This window comes from Lepidochelys olivacea (assembly GCF_965140295.1).
Source record: "Lepidochelys olivacea isolate rLepOli2 genome assembly, chromosome: 7".
NCBI lineage: Eukaryota > Metazoa > Chordata > Testudines > Cheloniidae > Lepidochelys > Lepidochelys olivacea.
In genome coordinates this window covers 96,620,756-96,641,010 of record NC_140417.1, presented here as the reverse complement: position 1 = coordinate 96,641,010, position 20,255 = coordinate 96,620,756, and the positions used below count along the sequence as shown (strand labels likewise).

Here is a 20,255-nt window from a genome sequence, read left to right as displayed (position 1 = left end):
GAGGATGTTGACATTCCTATCCAAAGTAATTCTTTCTGTTTATGCAAGCTGTAAATCTGTATCCTTAACCTATTAGCTGTGCTCTATCTTTTTTATTCTTACAGTTTTCTGTGGGAGATTTAGTGCACAGTCAAGTGCAGCTTGTAAATAAACAAATCTGTGGACTTTCTTGTGTAGTCTCATGCAATTCTGTTCCTTTTGGAGACCAGCCAGCAAACAATTAGCCAGTTAACTAGCTCATAGAAATTGCTTTAGTTTCTTTAAACAGAGTAAGACTGCACACAGCTTGAAGTGGTCACTGGTTTTAGATATAATTTCTGAAAAATTAAGTCTCCGACTAAATCTGTCAATTGTATGACATGAACCTGGCCATTTTCATTCTAAGTCTATTGAAAAATTCCTTAAACGGCAATGGTTTTTTGGGGAAGACAGACATGTTTTTCTCAGGTTTCAGAGTAACAGCCGTGTCAGTCTGTATTCGCAAAAAGAAAAGGAGTACTTGTGGCACCTTAGAGACTAACCAATTTATTTAACCATAAGCTTTCGTGAACTACAGCTCACTTCATCGGGTGCATACATCTCATGCACTACGGGATGGGTTATCACAAAGGCAAACAAACCCCTGAGTTGAAAGATAGGGCAATAGATCAGTTGTATTTCCTTATGCCTCCCTAAGTTAGGGGTGGTGTATATATAAACATTGTTCTTTACATAAGGAATGGCCTGTTACATCTTCTCAAATGTATAAACCCCAGATACTGTATCCCATATAATAATGCATTTAAGGTAGGAAATTATATATTGTCTTCACATTAATATTACCGTGCAGAGTGAAAAAGAAACTCTTCTGTATGTTATATTAAAAAGTAAGAATAAATTCCTATGAACACAAAATTCTTCTGATGGGACAGAGACAAGTGAAAAAGCTACTATTTTTTGCTCTTAGTGTGCTAACCTGACCCACTCAAATTAAACCAACTTCATTGTTAATGTTTATGTAAATGTACTAAGTAGTCTGCAATATCTTTCCATGGCTGGCTGGCTATCTATCTATCTATTTATCTAATTTACGGTAACTGTTTAGCTTTCAAAAGCAAACTATCCTGCCTATCTATAACTAGGTAGTGACCCTGTTGGCAGCCTCTTTGCCATGAAATAACATCTTCTATGTTAATTCCTCAGCCCATTTTTGGAAATGCACAAAATAGTATTAAAACCTTCCATATATTTTTTCACCTCTTTCTCTAAATCAGGGGTTTCAAACTGGGGGTCAGGACTCCTCAGGGGGTCGCAAGGTTATTATATGTCAGCCTCCACCCCAAACCCCGCTTTGCCTCCAGCATTTATAATGGTGTTAAATAGATAAAAAAGTATTTTTAATGTATAAGGGGGTGTGCGGGGTTGCACTCAGAGGCTTGCTGTGTGAAAGGGGTCACCAGTACAAAAGTTTGAGAATCACTGCTCTAAATAATCCCACTGAAACTGTCAGAGAATTTCAGGTTAATTGTTAATGAGGCTTTCCCTTTGTAGGCTTATCTTTGTGCCCTTTGGCATTGTCCTGAGCTGCACACCCAAGGAGCTATTCTTGCCATCATCTTAAGTGTTGCCCCAACCTGCTGTTACATGCATGGATACCATATTATTTTATATATTTATAGCACTTGGAAACAAGAAGATTAGTTTGGTAGCTTTCCATAAAATGCTTGCCATTCTGACTGTAACTTGCTATGATTGTGTGAATGGAGTAGAGGGTGGAAAGTTTTAGTTCTGCATCTATCCTTGCCCATGATATATCTAATTCTGTGGATTTACTTTGGATGCCTTACCATATCATATACAGTACCTCATCGACATATTCTTCTGTGCTTGGCATGAGAGAACTGCATGGCATTTGCAAGAATATATTTCAATATAATTTTATATATTTATAAATATAGTAGCGTTCATTATTGCAAATGACTTTACTTCTGTTTACATGTCCTCCATCATGAAAATATCTAAGTTAGCATTAATGAAATTGTCTCTATTATCCCCATTTTCCAGAGAGAGATCTGAGGCACGGGGACACTACATGACTTATCTAAGGTCACACAAGAAGTCTTTGGCAGAGCTGGGGATTGAACCCATATCTTTTGACTTTTCCACAAGCATAACATGTGCCAGTGAAACTTGTCTGCACAGCACAAAAATCTATATGTGTAGGGTGCATCAAGTTATCCAGGAAAACCTGGTTTCAATTTTAAAGCTTTCCTGCCTGGCTGTTCCAGCAATTAGACTGTTCAAAACAAAATCTCAGGATATTATTTTTAGTGGGGGAAAAAATTCTGCTTTGTGTGTTCTAAAATGGCTCAACCATTTTTACTCAAACTTAAAAAATCTGGACAGGTGAATATTTTAGAAAATTAGCAGCAATTGAAAACAAGGGTTTAGAATGGAAATATTATAGAACCTTAACTGTAGCAGAAGCTGCAGTTCCTGCTATAATTAGCCATTAGTGCTACAGCCTAAATATAGTGTTGGAGGTGGCAGCACTTGTGGCCGACAGGAATTTACTGCACTTCATAGCTTCGTTTTGAGCACACACAGATAAACCAGCCACTGAAGGGTTATCATGAGACACCCCACTGGCTTATGACAGAATCCAGGCAATCTGAATTGACAAGGCAGGACCTAAGGGCAGCAAAGCCACCATATTTCCTCCCCACCTTACAATGAGGTTTTAATGTTTTGGCTCCAAGCCTACAACATCCTGAGTAGAGTGCTGATCAGAAAAATGCTGACAAAACTTTCTTTTTTGGAATTTGCCAGTTCATTGAGATCAAACCATTTTGTGAGACTGGTTGGATTTTCACAAACTTCCAATGGACCCCAGGTTTCAAAACCTGCCTGCCGGTCAGGTTTCCATCATAAACCTGCCTGGTTTCCTTCCAGCTTGCCTGACCAGCTCCTTGGCAGTCCACTGAGCTGGGAGTCTCAGAACATAGGAGCCAGTGTTTCCGGGCTCACAGTTCCACTTAAGCCCACCACACAGGCTGAGGGAAACCAGGAGCCTGAAAGCCCCCACCAAGTTGGCTACTTTGGAGTTGGGGCCTCTGGAGGACCCTCAAAGATCTGGCCACAGGGGGCTGAAATTGACATAATTCTTGTCAGCTTCATTGCTGTCCTCACTAACAGCAGCAGTGTTGCTGACCAGACTCTTGTTAACAGTGTCTGGTCAGTTTTACTTTGCTGTTCAGTGGTGGGCAGTCATGAAACTGACAAGAATCATGTCAACTTCAGTCTGCAGCTGCTAGGGCTTCCAGGGTCCCCAGCTCCATTTCAGCTCACCAAGTGGGCAGTCAGGGATCCTGATGAATATATTTCCCTTCAGAAATACCACATTTCAGTGCTTCCAAAATGAAATAATGTGATATATCCATTCAGCAAAAAACTTCAAAATTTCAGCTTTTTATTCCAATCAGGACAGGAAATATTTTCAAAATTTCAAACATTTTCCTGGGACAGGAAAACAGTTTCCCACCCAGCTCTAAACTGAGTCTTATGTTTGCTTGGTTTTTTGTTTTGTTTTGTTTTTTTCCCTGCCAGGTAGAAAGTACTTTCCTTTAGTATGAAGTCATGTGAAAATCTTTTGCAAAATAAACCTTCAGCAGAACTGGCACCATACTCCAAATTTGCTGGGGTTCGATGTGACAATTTTACCCCATTCTAATCAATACTGAGTGGAGTTGAGTCTTATTGTGGAACACTATTGCCTAAGGGGTTGAGGAGTATCCTAGAATGCTTGGAGCCTCATACACTCTAGAGTCCCTTCCTTTTCTCAATCAAGGGGCAAAATTTCCCAGACAACCTCATCGCCACAAGTGAAAAAGATTGTATAAAGTGCCATGTGCACCTTTGTTACTCTACAAATAATCATCAAAACTGTGTTTCTGCTGCAGCAAATATACCCGATTAACAAAAATCCAGGGGTAGAAAACTTGCTATTCTTCGGAGCTGTACTGCTGTTAAAACTTTCCCATCATCATTAATTACCACTTCACATAATGAAAGATGAAACACCGTCTCTCTAGGAGTAGTAAAGACGGTGCTCTTCCATTGACTGCACTCAGCAAATGTGAGCCCACTAATAAGCCCATCATAGAATTATAGAATATCAGGGTTGGAAGGGACTTCAGGTGCCCATCTAGTCCAAGCCCCTGCTCAAAACAGGACCAATCCCCAACTAAATCATCCCAGCCAGGGCTTTGTCAAGCCTGACCTTAAAAACTTCTAAGGAAGGAGATTCCACCACCTCCCTAGGTAACGCGTTCCAGTGTTTCACCACCCTCCTAGTGAAAAAGCTTTTCCTAATATCCAACCTAAACCTCCCCCACTGCAACTTGAGACCATTACTCCTTGTTCTGTCATCTGCTACCACTGAGAACAGTCTAGATCCATCCTCTTTGGAACCCCCTTTCAGGTAGTTGAAAGCAGCTATCAAATCCCGCCTCATTCTTCTCTTCCGCAGACTAAACAATCCCAGTTCCCTCAGCCTCTCCTCATAAGTTATGTGTTCCAGTCCCCTAATCACTTTTGTTGCCCTCCACTGGACGTTTTCCAGTTTTTCCACATCATTCTTGTAGTGTGGGGCCCAAAACTGGACACAGTACTCCAAGTGAGGCCTCACCAATGTCGAATAGAGGGGAACGATCATGTCCCTCGATCTGCTGGCAATGCCCCTACTTATACATTCCAAAATGCCTTTGGCCTTCTTGGCAACAAGGGCACACTGTTGACTCATATCCAGCTTCTCGTCCACTGTAACCTGTTGGTCCTTTTCCGCAGAACTGCTGCCTAGCCATTCGGTCCCTAGTCTGTAGCGGTGCATGGGATTCTTCCGTCCTAAGTGCAGGACTCTGCACTTGTCCTTGTTGAACCTCATTAGATTTCTTTTGGCCCAATCCTCTAATTTGTCGAGGGCCCTCTGTATCCTATCCCTACCCTCCAGTGTATCTACCACTCCTCCCAGTTTAGTGTCATCTGCAAACTTGCTGAGGGTGCAATCCACACCATCCTCCAGATCATTAATGAAGATATTGAACAAAACCGGCCCGAGGACCGACCCTTGGGGCACTCCACTTGATACCGGCTGCCAGCTAGACATGGAGCCATTGATCACTACCCGTTGAGCCCGACAATCTAACCAACTTTCTATCCACCTTATAGTCCATTCATCCAGCCCATACTTCTTTAACTTGCTGGCAAGAATACTGTGGGAGACCGTGTCAAAAGCATTGCTAAAGTCAAGGAACAACACGTCCACTGCTTTCCCCTCATCCACAGAGCCAGCTTGACCTATGTAAGTTGTAGTATGTATACATACCCATTTTGATTGAGTGAACCAGAACACGGAAAGGGCAAAAACAGCTCTTGTCTGAGAGGGAAGTTGCACCAATGATAATACTTTTCCCTGCTTTCCAGAACTGTATCTTAACAGACATATTAATGGCTTTTATTGCTGCACAGCATAACGTGGATATGCTTTAGTAGGGAAAGTATCTTAAACTTTCCTGAGTTCTCTCTAATTGTTTCCTGAGTGGAATAGAAACATAAGGAGAGTCAGCAGTAATTTCACTATAAAGGATATAATTTGGAAATGAAACCTAAAGCTTATCTCTCTCCTTAGCTCTACTACATATACATTCAAGATTTTATACAAATCAAATTGAATATGTATGGATGTTTCATATTTTCTATTTTAGGCATTTTATTGAAATGCTTATGTTTATTTCATGTGTGTGTGTGTGTGTGTGTATATATAATATACAATGTATACAAAATGCATATTTTGTATCAACGATTCCTTTTAAAGTATGTTAGCAAAATACCAGTTTCTCAATGTGTTTTGACAGATTTCCCTTAATATTGCTCTGGAAGCCTTTATGATCAAGCCATCTAGCTTCATAGGAATGACTTGCACTGCCTTCCAGAAAATATCTGAAAATTCAGACAGGTCACTGATCCATGAGGTGGGGAGCTGGGAAGCAGATTATCACCCAGACCAACATTTGAATTTTAAGTGCAACGATGGCAGTCTCAGTGGTTCTTTCATGAATTTTTCTACCAAAGTAAGTGGTATAAACAGTTGTGTACAACTGACTCATATGTGTATATATATATATATATATATATATTTCATTTGTATCTTGTATTCAAAGCAGATTACTACTTTACCACTGCAGGACTCAAACTGATTATATTAAATAATTATATGAGCTTTTAATCTTGTACATTGATTAATAAGAAAAGTAATTGTAACTTGTTACTGGTCTTAAATATTTAACTTCAAGTATGATAAAAATGCATATTTTACTTCCAATACTAGTGTGCTGTGTTTACAAATATCGCATAAGTGTTTCCATGCATGATGTAAAAATTCAACATATAAACAGAAATGAGTATATATTTTGCAATTATAATCTTTGGGCTCGATCCTACAAACTTCTACACGTGTGAGCAATCCCATTGAAGTCGATGGGAAATACTGAGTTTTGTCAGGAACTCTCAGGTGAGTTAAGCTTGCATGGACAGTGACATTTTCAGAAAAATTGTCTTTACTTCCACTAAATTGTTTTACGGTTCTTATCTCCAAAACTTGATATAAAAGAAGAGCATTACCTTGGAGTTTTGGAACAGCCTAAGGAAAACAATAATAAATAAGCCTCTTAATAGAGTGCAGTATTATTATCAAATAATGAAGTGGTACAATGAATTTTTTATCTAGAGGGAAATGGAAATTTTGCGTTTGGTTGAGTGTGTTATTAAATTTAAGAGAACTAGGGTTGAATTTTAGTTATCCTCCAACAGCATCTCATTTTAATAGGCTTATTCCTGGAAATGCTGAGTACTCCAAAATGATACTTTTCTAGGTAATACTACAAGCTTACTGAACTCTGAGAGTACTTTGATTGCACTTATTTTCCTAGTGCTGCCTTTGGAAGCTCTGTGTAACTTAGGTAATGCCAGTGGAGGGAGCTCTTGGGAGAACCTTGTAAAAATTCTGTCACCAAATTGAAGGAAGGATTGGGTAGCTTTCCTCCCTTTGATAGTTTAGCAGCATCCAGGGAGGGATGAACACCATCTACACAGAGGATAACTTACAAAGATGCTTCTGAAGAGCAACTTTTTAGTCCTTGGAATGCACAAGGTAGAACCTAATGTCAATGATTACATTAAAAAGGAAAAAAAAGAAAGATCCCAAGGGACTAATACTCCTGCACTTTCTTACAAAACAATCTATCTATCAATATAGCTATATACACACACTTCAAACTACACAAGCTGAGCACTGTGCTATATATATGCTATAACTCAAGCAGAAGTTGTGAGCTTGAAGCAGAGTTTACTGGTAAGGTTCTTTGGCCAATCTTATGCAGAAGGTCAGACAAGATGATTATAATGGTCCCTTCTGGCCCTAAAATATCTAAATCTATGAATGTACTTTGTATATTTTTCAGGAACAAGGAATAAACATTTCCAGTAAATGCAGTCCATAGAAGTTTGTTTGCCAAGTGATGATGTCTCCTCCTTTGGTTATGATTAAGCATTTTGGTTTAAATAGGAAAACAAATAGATTCCACAGCCCCTCATCCTCCATGTCTATAAGCACACAGGCATGCAAGATTTATCACAGGCTAAGGCAGAACATTTTGGTTGAAGCCCTTTTTATAAAAATTTGGCAGTGCATCACTGCATTATAATCTTTTCTTACATATTTTGCCATGTTTATAGAAAGCATCCAAGTCAGAATTTCCATCCAAATTTGCGTTTTCATATATAGTTTCAGTGGATAAAAATATTTTTTTAAACTGCAGGTGCAATAGGGTATTTCATAATGCTCTTTAGAACCCCATTGTTCTATAATTATAACCAAATGTAAGATTTTATCAGGAATGTACTGCTAAATTTGATACCAAACTAAGGCTTGCAAATATAGCAAGTCTTCCTTAAAAGGAGACTGTCAAGTTATTTTTCATAACTTTATAATTCATTTTTCTTTTCGCTTTGTTTATAATAACTCCTTGAAAATGAAACCTTTTCCTTACACACATTTCTCCCTTCCAACACATGTGAAAAGTATTTTTCACATGAGTGCTGACCTGCTGGAATCTATCATTCCTTTTGAGAAGAAAAGAGTGCTGAAGCATTTGTTTTACAAAAATGGCAGAGACTGTGTAAACAGATATAAAAATAACAAAGTAGGTTAAATTTTGGCCCTATTAAATTTGACAGTGTCTCTTTAACCTATGCATTAGTAAGTTTAAAGATTATAGCTCGGTATGAGGCAAGCATCTCTTTATTGAATGTTTGTGCTAGATGGACCTTTGGTCTAACCCAGTATAGCCATTCTTATGTTCATCTTATACTGAGAACAGAAGTGACCTCTGTATAGTAGGTAAGGTTAAATTATGCTTTCCATTCTACCTCCTGTTTCTAAAAAGTTATTATGACTGAAAACTTTCACTTTTCAGGTGGAAATGTTCCAGGCTTTGTCACTGTTCAAAGGTGAGCTGGTTTAGAAAGATTAAATAAAGCTGTTTTTTGAATACAAGAGATGTGGAGGAGATAATTTTTTCCTTTTATTATTATCAAAAAAACAATTCTAGCAATATTAAAAAATAAAATCAAAACAGATCTAATGATACATATAAAATGGTTAAGTCTTAAAACTTGACAAGTTCCTCAGCCCCCACCACGCTGCTATGTGACAGTGTGATTCTTCAGTGCGATGTTTCAAACACACTTGTGTCATTTTAGTAATACTGACTTATTGGTAAGTATATGAATGCTTAAGTGATTACAGGCACAGATGTAGAATAAGAAAGAGTTGGATATTCAAACACATGAACAATTCTAAATGGCATCAAGTTTCCAAAGGAAAAAGAACGTTATTCTATACAAGGTTTCATTATTCTTTAAAAGATTAACTTTTTTCTTTTTTTTTCTCTAATCTCTCCTACATATTTTGGTTTGGCATCTCAAGAGGTTATTTCAGTATCACATTCTTCCTGTTCTTTTATTGTTTTATTTATACCTTACACAGAAGTATCTTAACATAGCTGTAAGTCATCTGTGATTTTACAGAACATTGAACAGAGATTAGTAATAAAAGTAATAATACTATTTTAGGCAAAAGGATCATGTGGCATAAGGGCCCCATGCATGGATGCTTTTATATGACTAAGGGCTGGAGGAAAGATAATGTGAAGCACATGGTTCAGACAGAAACATTCGTTAGGGGAGGATCTATTAAAGGGGATATTCTATATCCTAGTAAAGAGGAAAGGATAGTAGTGGTAGGAAATGAAGAGAAATAGTCAAACGAAAGAGTCCCATTCAATTACATCACATGAAGGCAGACAACAAAATATAGACAAATTATATAAGTGCTTGTATACAAATGCTAGAAATCTAAATACTAAGATGGATGAACTTAAGTATTAAATATTGATGTAATAGGCATCACAGAAACTTGGTAGAATGATGGTAATCACTGGGACACAATAATACCAAGGAACAAAATATATAGGCCATGAGTGAGTAGGGCATGCTAGTGTGAGCGTGGCACTATATGTGAAAGAAAGCAGTCCAATATGATAAAAATCTTAAATGACTCAGTTCCATGGAATTTTGGGGAATAGACATTCTATCCCTAAATAATGAATATAGCATCAGGAGTACACTCCCACCCACCTGATTAGGATGGTGACAGTGATTGTGAAATGCTCAGGGAGATTAGAGAGGCAACAAAACCAGAAAATGCAATAATAATGGGGAATTTTAACTATCCCCACATTGGCTGAGTACATGTCACCAGAGGATGGGATATGGAGATAAAGTTTCTAGACACCATTAATGACTGTTCTTGGAGCAGCTAGTCCTGAAACCCAGAAGGGGAGAGGCAATTTTGATTTAGTCCAAAGTAGTCCACAGAATTGGGTCCAAGAGATAAATATAGCTGAACCACTCGGTAATAGCAACCATAATGTAATTAAATTTAACATCCTTAAATAACAAAGAAACCTACCAGAGTAGCATTTAACTTTAGAAAGGGGAACTATACATAAATGAGGAAGCTAATTGAACAGAAATTAAAAGGAAGAGCCATAAGAGTGAAATGCCTGCAAGCTGTATAGAAACTATTTTAAAACACCATAATAGAGGCTCAAACTAAATGAATTCCACAAATTAAAAAAAACTGTAATAGGACAAAAATAATGGCACCATGGCTTAACAATGGCGTTAAAGATGCAAAAATGCATCCTTTAAAAATGGGAACTGAAATCCTACTGCAGAAAACGGAAAAGGGCATAAACCCTGGAAAGTCAAGTGCAAAAGTATAATTAAGCAGGCCAAAAAAGAATTTGAAGAGCAGATAACAAAAGACACAAAAACTAACAGCAATTTTTTTTTAAGTACCTCAGAAGCCAGAAGCCTTCCCAACAGTCAGTGGGGCCACTGGGAGATCAAGGTGCTAAAGGAGCACTCAAAGCCATTGCAGGGAAGCAAAACAAAATTCTTTGCATCAGTCTTCACCACAGGGGATATGAGGGAGATGCCAATACTTGAGCCATTATTTTTAGATGACACATCTGAAGAATTGTCCCAGATCGATGTGTCAATAGAGGACGTTTTGGAACAAATTGATAAACAGTAATAAGTCACCAGGACCAGATGGTATTCACCCAAGAGTTCTGAAGAAACTCAAATATGAAATTGCAGAACTACTAACTTTGGTATGTAAGCTATTACTTAAATCACCCTCCATAGCAGATGGGTAGAATATAGCTAATGTAACACTGATTTTTTAAAAAGGCTCTAGAGGTGATCCTGGCAATTAAAGGCTAGTAAGTCTGACTTCAGTACCAGGCAAATAGGCTGAAACTATAGTAAAGAACAGAATTGTCAGACACACAGATGAGGAAAGACACACGCTGGGGAAGAGTCAACACAGCTTTTGTTAAAGGGAAATTGTGCCTCACCAATCTATTAGAATTCTTTGAGGGAGTCAACAAGCATGTGGGAAAGGGTCATACAGTTGATACAGTGTACTTGGAATTTCATAATACCTTTGAAAAGGTTCTTCACCAAAGGCTATTAAGCAAACTAAGCAGTCATAGGATAAGAGGGAAGGCCCTTTATTGGATCAGTAACTGGTTAAAAGTTAAGAACACAGGATAGGAATAAATGGTCAGCTTTCTCAGTGAATAGAGATAAATTGCAGGGTCCCCCAAGGATCTGTTCTGGGACCTGTGCTGTTCAACATCTTTATAAATGGTCTGGGAAAGGGGGTGAACAGTGAGGTGGCATAATTTGCAGATGGTACAAAACTACTCAAATTAAGTCCAGAGCATTCTGCAAAGAATTACAAAAGGATCTCACAAAACTGGGTGACTGGGCAACAAAATGGCAGATGAAATTCAATGTTGATAAGTGCTAAGTAGTGCACATTGGAAAACATCATCCCAACTATACATATAAAATGATAGGGTCTAAATTAGCTGTTACCACTCAAGAAAGATCTTAGAGTCATTGTGGATAGTTCTCTGAAAACATCCACTCAATGTGCAGTCAAAAAAGCAAACAGAACATTGGGAATCATTAAGAAAGGGATAGATAATATGACAGAAAATATCATATTGTCTCTATATAAATCCATGCTATTCTCACACCTTGAATAGTGCATGCAGTTTTCGTGGCCCCATCTCAAAAAAGATATATTAGAACAGGAAAAGGTACACGTAAGCATCATTCATTCCCAATTTAATAAAATAAAATAGAGTGAAACTCAGCTTGATTTAGCTTGAAACATTGTAAGCTGCCTTTTCTTCTCTTTTATCTATACTAAATATAGTAAAGAAACAAGGTGGATGAGGAAATACCTTTGAAGAAAAGCTCTATCTAAGCATGAAAGCTTCTCTCTCACCAACAGAGGTTGGTTCAGTAAAAGATATTACCTCACCCACCCTGTCTCTCTCTAATATTCCGGGACCTACACAGCTACAGCAACACTAACCATAGTAAAAGCAATTCTATAGTGGTGACGTATTTTCTTGATCTGTGTTTTTTAGATGAGAAGGTGTCCATGTCTCAAGCAGAACCTTTTTTAAACTGGTTTCAGATTTATTCTCGGACTGAGCACAGAAGCTGTTTCAATAAGAAGTCGATGCATTTTTTCTAATAGTAATCATACACAGTAATGCTCAAACACACTCTTTTCCCTTCCATTTGTAAAATGGAGACAGTGGGACAGATCCTGCAGACCTTCCTCCTTATTCAGGCAAAACCCGCACTGAAGTCAGTAAGGCATTTACCTAAGAGAAGATTATAAGCTTTGATCCGATACATTTGTATCAGGCACTGGCAGAGAAAAGATTCCACTTCCATCTTATTGTTAATTATTTTTATTGTTATCATCATCATTAGTATCAGTTTTTATTGGTGTAGCATCCAAAGGCCTCAAACGTTTTGGGGGTCCCATGGTGCTGGGAAGTAGACTAACATGTAAACAGACACAATTGCAGTGCAGAAGAGTTTGCAATGTAATTTGAAACAAGATGCAAGTCAATCTTTTTCAGCTCCTTAAATACAGCACACTTTTATATCTAGAAAATGTAGAAATATTAAGCTCCGCAAATTAAGAGGAGTATAAAAACAAATGTGCCCTTGGAACATAGAGCATTTAAATTATTGCTGGACCCAATTGTGAGTGGTCCTTGTGTTGGGGATGGGGGAGGAATGCAAAGAGTCTCCTTTCCCTATGTGTGCAAGGGTTACCTATGAAAATAGGAGTGTTTACCCCTTCCTCCCCCGATAAGCAAATCATCCAGAAAGGGGCAGAGAGGAATGTGGGACACTGGCACTAGAATGTGCTTGGGAGGAGCAATCAGCTCTGTTCTGATGGCTGGTGCAGAGTGTGCACCCTCATAAGCACTGAGCAGCCATCTTTACAGTTACTAAAGACCTTCACCGGTGACACCTTTTCTATTTCTCCCCTGCCTCGCCACCAAAACCCTTTCCTCAGTTTGCATTTCCATGCTTTAGTGTGAAGTTTCATCTGTACCTCCAGCTCTTAGTAATAGTAGAAAGTATGGAATTAAGTAGTTATTTTCCCCTGGGTCTATGAACATTTCTTCTGTTACCATGCTGCTATAGGGTAACGCAAAGCTTGCTTTCAAACCCATATGCAATACTGAAGGGAAACCCTCAGTACTGAATGTACACACAGGAAGAAGATGGAAATTGAAAAGAATGTTTTACTTATTTAGCATGCAAAACAATTTTGGAGTATATGAGATATTTTGAGAGAAGTGATTTCATTAAGTGGATCATTGCCTATCATGTGAATGTGTATGTGAATTTATAAATATTATATCAGCACAGTGTTGCTGTTTATAGATGAGGCTGAGTGGCAGTTCCTATCGTATTTTCATGGGTTTTATTGCTTGACTAAAAAAATTAGTCAGAGCTTAAATTTAAGAGGTGAGTTTGCAGCATTAAGTACATTCCTTAACTTAATTCTATAAGTGAGAGTTTTCCACAGACTGGCTTTTCTCTGCCACTAGTAAGTTAAACAGTTCTCTTTTAATTTATTTTAAACAGTTGAGTAGCTATATTTCACCTGTTCTGTACCTGTTCTCTCCCAATAAAATGAGCTGGAGAATTCCAGCTATCTGATCCATGCTGATTCCCCACTGCCCTGCACTTTGCAAAAGCTATTTATACCTGTGCAAACTAGATGCAAAATGAAACCTTACTGATTGACAATAGTGATTGTACAGTTGTAAATGACTACACAAGGTGCAAGAAAATGGAGAATCAGGCCCATCAGTGGCAGTGATGGGAGGCTGATGGTCTCAGTTTCAAAGACTACTTTTCATTTTTAATTATTCTTTTAGCATTTCCTTAATTAGACCTGGGTGAATATGGGTGGGGGCGGAGGAGCAAAAGCCACAAAATCACTACAACAGTACTCTTACTAATCCCTGTTATTTGCTTTCCACCAACATAAGTACTAACTGTTGTTGTCCTCAAAAACGTTTGAGGAAAGAGAAATATTTACATGATTTTGTCCTGGAAGTATATAACTATCTTGTAATTTATTTATGAGATATTTAATCATCCAATTCAGGGAGCATAAACAAAACCCACATGTTGTAGATGACCAGTTACACAATAAAAGAATAGTAAATACTCAAGCAGTAGCCACAATAAGTAGTTTGAAAACAATTTATGGATGTAGGGTGAAATATATTGTCATTTGAATAATAAACTCCTAACATTGGGAGCCTGCTATTTCTATTTTCATAAATAGAAAAATATGGCAAAATGATTAAATACTTTGCTGTGAATAGATCATCCAGTTGTAGCCTTTGGGAAGGAGGAAAACTAAACTGGGCATAATGTACTGAATACAGAGTTAAACAGGTAAAATAAAACAAATTATAAGGACAAAAAAAATTAAAACTAAATTACAAAAATGGCACCTGCGAGAGAGACAGAGAGAGAGCAGTCATTCACAGAAGTTTAGGAAACAATTTTTAATACATTTCAACATCCAGTTCTGATTCCACTATCAGCAAGACCCTTCTGGGAGAATAACGTGTAATGTTCTCAAGATGTCCTAAAGCCTGCAGTTCATTCCTGTCTGATTCACAGATTTTCAATTTAATTTTCATTTCAACTTTAGGATGTTTTCCATAAAGTAAGTCAAGGCAGTAACTCCAGAATCCAATGGAGAGTGAACAAAAGAAAGGGAGTATCTAATAGTGAGAGCTAAATGTATTGCAAGTAGGCACCATGCAAGTTCCCCCCTATGCGCGCACACAGAGCTTTACCATTATTGTCATCAAACCTCTTACCTCTGAAGAGAAAGAAAATCAGTACAATTTGATTATACCAAGTCAATAATAATAATAAAGTATTTTAGTATGACTTCAGACTTAGGGGAAAATACTGGAACCATTATGTGTGTGTGTGTGTGTTCAAGAAAGGACAAGTTGGTTTAGATTTTTTCCACAATGCTTGAGATTGAAGAACATCAATCATTCTTTATTATATGCTGCCAGAATTTCAGACTTCTGATCCTTCTGGTTTATATTTTGGCCCTTGTCCTAAAAACTCACAACTAGGACTGATTCCATCTCTTGCTCTGGCTGCATTGGTTGCTATCAAGCTATCACAAGAAGTGATATTCCTGCATTTTGGGGTCAGATATTGTGAGAACAACTCATGAAATTTCAGTCCTGTCAAATCTGAACCCAAATTCTAGTCTTGATTCAAGCTCAGACCTGAAATCCAGTTTAAACTTAATATGACCCATATTGAACATGTACAGTACATTAAATATATAGCCCTTCTATACTATCATTAAAATTCTGTTAAAAGAAAACTTTTAAAAAACTTTTAATATCACAGTCAAATTTGTAATATAGATAGGGCCTTAGAGTTAGTGTCATAAATAGACTTTGAAAAAGCGTTTTACTTGCAGGTCTCAGCTTAAGTGATTGCTGTTTCAGAGTATAAACCACAATAAAAAGCCTTACCTCCCTTCGGGTCTTCTCACAGAGAGGTGAATCATCGAGTTAATGCTTCAGAGGTGCAACAATAATATTCGTTTCCTGTATGTATGCCTTGCATTTTAAAATTCAAGGTAGGCACATTGCACTCCACACATTCCTATTAGCTTTTCAGTTCTATTTACTTCTTATGTTTTTCAGAGTGAGACTGGCCTTTTGATTTGTCGGGTTGCATTACAGGAGATGTCCGTAGGTTGGGATGTTAAAAGTTGAATTGGTATTATAACTTTAAACATGTCAACCATGAAGAAACATACCTGGATTTTAAAGTACCTTGACAAAAACCTATGCTTATTTGTTCACGGTATAATATTTTCAGATGTTAAATAATATTATTCAATGGAACTGTTACCATAATGACTTGTGAATTGAAAAATATGCAATCAACTTGTGAGAAGCAGTTTTCCTTTTGCCCAGAATCAATTTTGAATTTCAAATTATAAAAATAGTGTGTAAATTTTAGTAATTGTAAAGATGATGATCATAAGTCACTAGGTAGAAGTGCTTGAGTTAAAAGAGTGGAGGACAGAATATAGTACAACTGCTTCCACCACGAAAGAGGGAAAAAAACATTTTTGAGCTAGGATCAAGCATGGAAAACTGAAGCCCAAAGAGGAATTTGAAGGGGAAAGTTATAAGGTCCAGAAAATAGGTCTCATAATGAAAGTGCCTTCTACTCTATAATTCAGCATGTGTGAAATTGTCAGAATCTTTGTGGATAATTAATTGTATCTGTTCAGAAGCTGCCTAGCAGAGTGTGCACTAATTAACTTTCCCATTAATGCAAAAGCTAGTTCTTATATAAATAATTATTATTTATACTGAAAGTGTCAAAACCCAGAATGTTTCACATGCAGGGCTAAACAGCTATAGGTTTCAAAATGGTTTTCATACTGAACTTTTTAAAACCAGCCAGTTTTGACTTGGCTTTTGAACAATAACTCTTCTTCTGTTACTTTGAAGACTGGGAAGACATTTGGAAGCAGCTTTTCCAGCTCTCCAGTGGATAAAGTTTCAAAAGAGTGTCCTTCATTTTGCAGTTCCAATTTGTGCCAACAACTGATTTGTGTGCACAGTTGAGTCCTTAAAGCTCTAACTACATAACAAGCTGAATCAAGAAAGCACTTAACAATACGCATGTGTTTAAAGCCTATTGACTGTAATGGGAAGTGCATCCATTACAGATATACAGTTCAGTTTTGCTCAAAATTTGGATACCCACAAAATATAGGCAAGATAAATTCAGATAAGGGAATTCAGAAGTATAGGGAAATGAAAAAAATGGTAAAAGTTAGTAGAATCTAATTTCAAGATTACATTTTTTCTACTTGCTGACATATAAATACTTCATGGCAACTTTCACAAGATTATGAGTGCTTTAACCAGATTGTCCTAGCCAAATCTGCCAACATAAAATTCTCCCAGTAAATTCAGTTGGATCTGATTTTCTTCACTTCTACATTTAATGTATTATGCGATGAAACAATGACTGTTTCAGTCAGGAGATGGCTATGCATCAGTTACAGGTGATGTGATTCGAAGAAATCTCTTTGGGTATAAATACGCACACAAACAAAATCATAGCCATAAAAGTCAACCTTTAACGCACAGTAGTATTAGAGATACCATGGTGGGTATTCTTTATTTAGAAGATGGGAGAACAGCAGTATCTCTGATGCCGCAGCGTGGTAACATTTAGTAAATTGATAGGTACGCGTAGGGTATAATAGAAGATATGGTGCTCTAAGCCACATTAATTGCCACCAGTTCCCTAATAAACATTTTGCTGGCTTCAGATGGAATAGTACAGTAACACCAAAAAAAATGTCCAGATGCAAGTGTATGTAAGATTAGTAAGAAATTGTCTTTTCTAGTTTGTGCTGCTTCAAGAGAACAGATACACAACAGAGGACTGACTTTTCTAATTTACAGGTACTGTATATCATCTGGAGGCAGTTAGACTCAATGCTGATAAGAAAGAGAAGGGAAGATAACATACCAATAACCAATAACTTACATTGGTTTCAGATTTTCTTATCCAAGTATTGCAAGGCACTTCCTCAGTATATAAATCAAGATTGAGTAATAAATGTTCTGTTTACAGACTAGAATTTTGTAATTTGTTCTTCTACCTTTTCATCACCCACCACTGTGATATCCAAGTGCAAAAAGCATCCTGCTATTGTAATATTAATTATTGATGTCTTTTGGGGTGTTTGCTGTGGATATTCATGAGGAAATTGGCTCAAATGCTACATAGTCTGCACCTATGTTTGTACAGTAATTCTTTTGAATCTATTGCTTCTTTCTGTGTGTGTGTACTTGGTTGCTACTTTCACACCGGGATATCCTTACATTCCATAGACAGTTTACGAGATTTTTTTCCTTCCTGTGTCATTTGACTGGCTTTTTTAATCCATTAAGGTTTCAGTTTCAAGATTTATGATATAATGGGATGTGTTGTAAGTAGACTGTATACACATGTACTGTACTTATCATTCCATTCATATCAATGCCAAAATATGTACTGATGACTTGCAATATTCTTTTTGATAAGAACGGAGACCTAGGAAAAATAGAAAGGTAGCTATATTAAAAATGAAGTCACTGGGCCATTGTTGTATTGTTGCAGCTATCAAGTTGATGATGCAACCTGAAATCATAATTAGGCATAAATCTTTAATATATCTAGCGTCGAGAATGGGAATAGTCAGCTGCAGTGGACTATCATCTATTTTCAATTGGACTTGAGTGGGGCATAGGACTTGTGCTGGCCCTCTTCACAGGAATGAATTTGTTTGTAGTTACTTTGAGAAGTAAAAAACAGTTGTGGGGAAAACTGAGCATCTTTTTTTCAGTTGCTGGATCAGGTCATTTTAATGAGAAGAAGATTTACTCACCTCCTTTTTTTAAAAAAATTGCCAGAATGCATCCCCTCCCCCACCCTCCCCCAAAACCAAATCATCTATGTAAATACCTATACTTCCTACAATGATCCCTCTATATGGACGACAATTTGCCACCTCATATTTCCTACCTTATCATAGTTTTATTTTTATAGTCTTTTAAATGTAAATGCTCCCCTCCTGTTACAAATATCTAAAAAAAAAAAAAAAAAATTACCAAGAAGATTAAATTGCGCTATAATAATAGATTTCACATGTACAACAAATGGGTAATGTATTATGTACACACTAATCATTCCCACTTTTCCCATCATCTCATTGTTTATTTCATGTATGCTTTTAGATTTTTAGCTATGCAGTTACTTATCCTTCCACATAAGTTCTTCCAAAAAAAATTTTTAAAAAGGAAAAAGGATTTTATCTCATTTTCCTATACTTTATATATAGCTTCTGTTTGCTTTTGTGGTAATAATAAAAACATCTTTAAAATGTATCCTACAGATATCTTGCATCTTGCCTCTTACTGTCATATGTCGCCTTCTTTCAGCAAATAAAATGTTCATTATGCAAATAGTAGTATCAGTTGCCAAGCAGTTGTTACATCTATAACTTTATCTCTGGACTGATGTTTCTGTAGGCATGAGTTATCTTTAAAACAACAAATGTTTGGATAAAAATACCAGGTTTGAACAAAATTTGACAATGTTCAGTTTCCCAAAAAGTGTTCACAAAACCAAAGATAAATCTATTCATCTAGCTGTATAATTTATGTTAGGTTGTCCATTAAAGACATATGGAGTTTGCATTTCCAATATAGATATATATGAAATTTGGGTAGGGAAAAGAAATAAGAAACACAAGATTGAAAAAATTGTAAAATTGTATCTGACAAAAAATTCTTTCCTTTCACTCTCCTCTGACTTTCTTGAATCCTGTAAAATACATATTTTACATGACTTGTCAGACATATCTGAAAGATTGATCAAGCTATCTATTTCTAATTCAAAATGGTGTGTGTAAGAAAGATTCTTCTTATTCTCTTTGCATTCTCCCCTGTTATGGAAAGTACTTTTCATGATTTCCCAAAGTGCATTAGAAGATAGGATTATTATTATGAGTCAAGAAAGCAAAATTGCCAAACTTCTTCATGTGCAATGTGCTGTTAAATAATAGCTTGTACACTAATTAAGATAAATCTGATAATAAAACCACACTGATATTGTAACAGTTAATAATATAGCACTTCAGTTGTTAGAATATATTTGAAGTTAACTTAATGGTATTAACTATAATAAAGAACAAGTAGAACACTGAGTACTGTACAAGTTTCCTGGGGCATGATTCTGAGGAAGCCCTCAGCACCTCAAGAACTAGACCCTAAATCTAATAGAGCAATTTACTGCAGTTATGATGTGTTTTTCATATGTGGCCCATTTTAAGACATACCATATCATGCTGTACCATAGTTCCATATATGAGCTGAATACCTGTAACTGCTCTTTCCAATCTTTGGCTTCCAAGGGCCACTTTATTTTCAGTCATCAAAATATACTTGATACTGAATAGCAAAATGTACTTATGCTGTATATATTACAAAAGTAGCAACCAGGGGATAGTTACAGTTGGCTAATCCAAAGTGTTCTTTCTACAGGGCAGTTTCGCTACACTGTCTACTTCTCCTATTTACAGTAGGGGAGCTCAGTTTTCAAATTTGGATGACTTAGAGCAGTGG

At 36.9% G+C, this 20,255-nt stretch overlaps 1 protein-coding gene across 1 annotated transcript in view; it reads left to right on the top strand.

Annotated features, from left to right (window-relative positions):
• Positions 1–20,255, top strand: part of ADGRA1 (adhesion G protein-coupled receptor A1) — a 464,598-nt gene that overhangs the window by 277,363 nt on the left and 166,980 nt on the right. Inside the window, exon 12 of the mRNA XM_084634535.1 lies at positions 5,892–6,107. Within this exon, the coding sequence (XP_084490661.1) occupies positions 5,892–6,107 (216 nt within the window). The remainder of the gene's footprint in view (positions 1–5,891; positions 6,108–20,255) is intronic.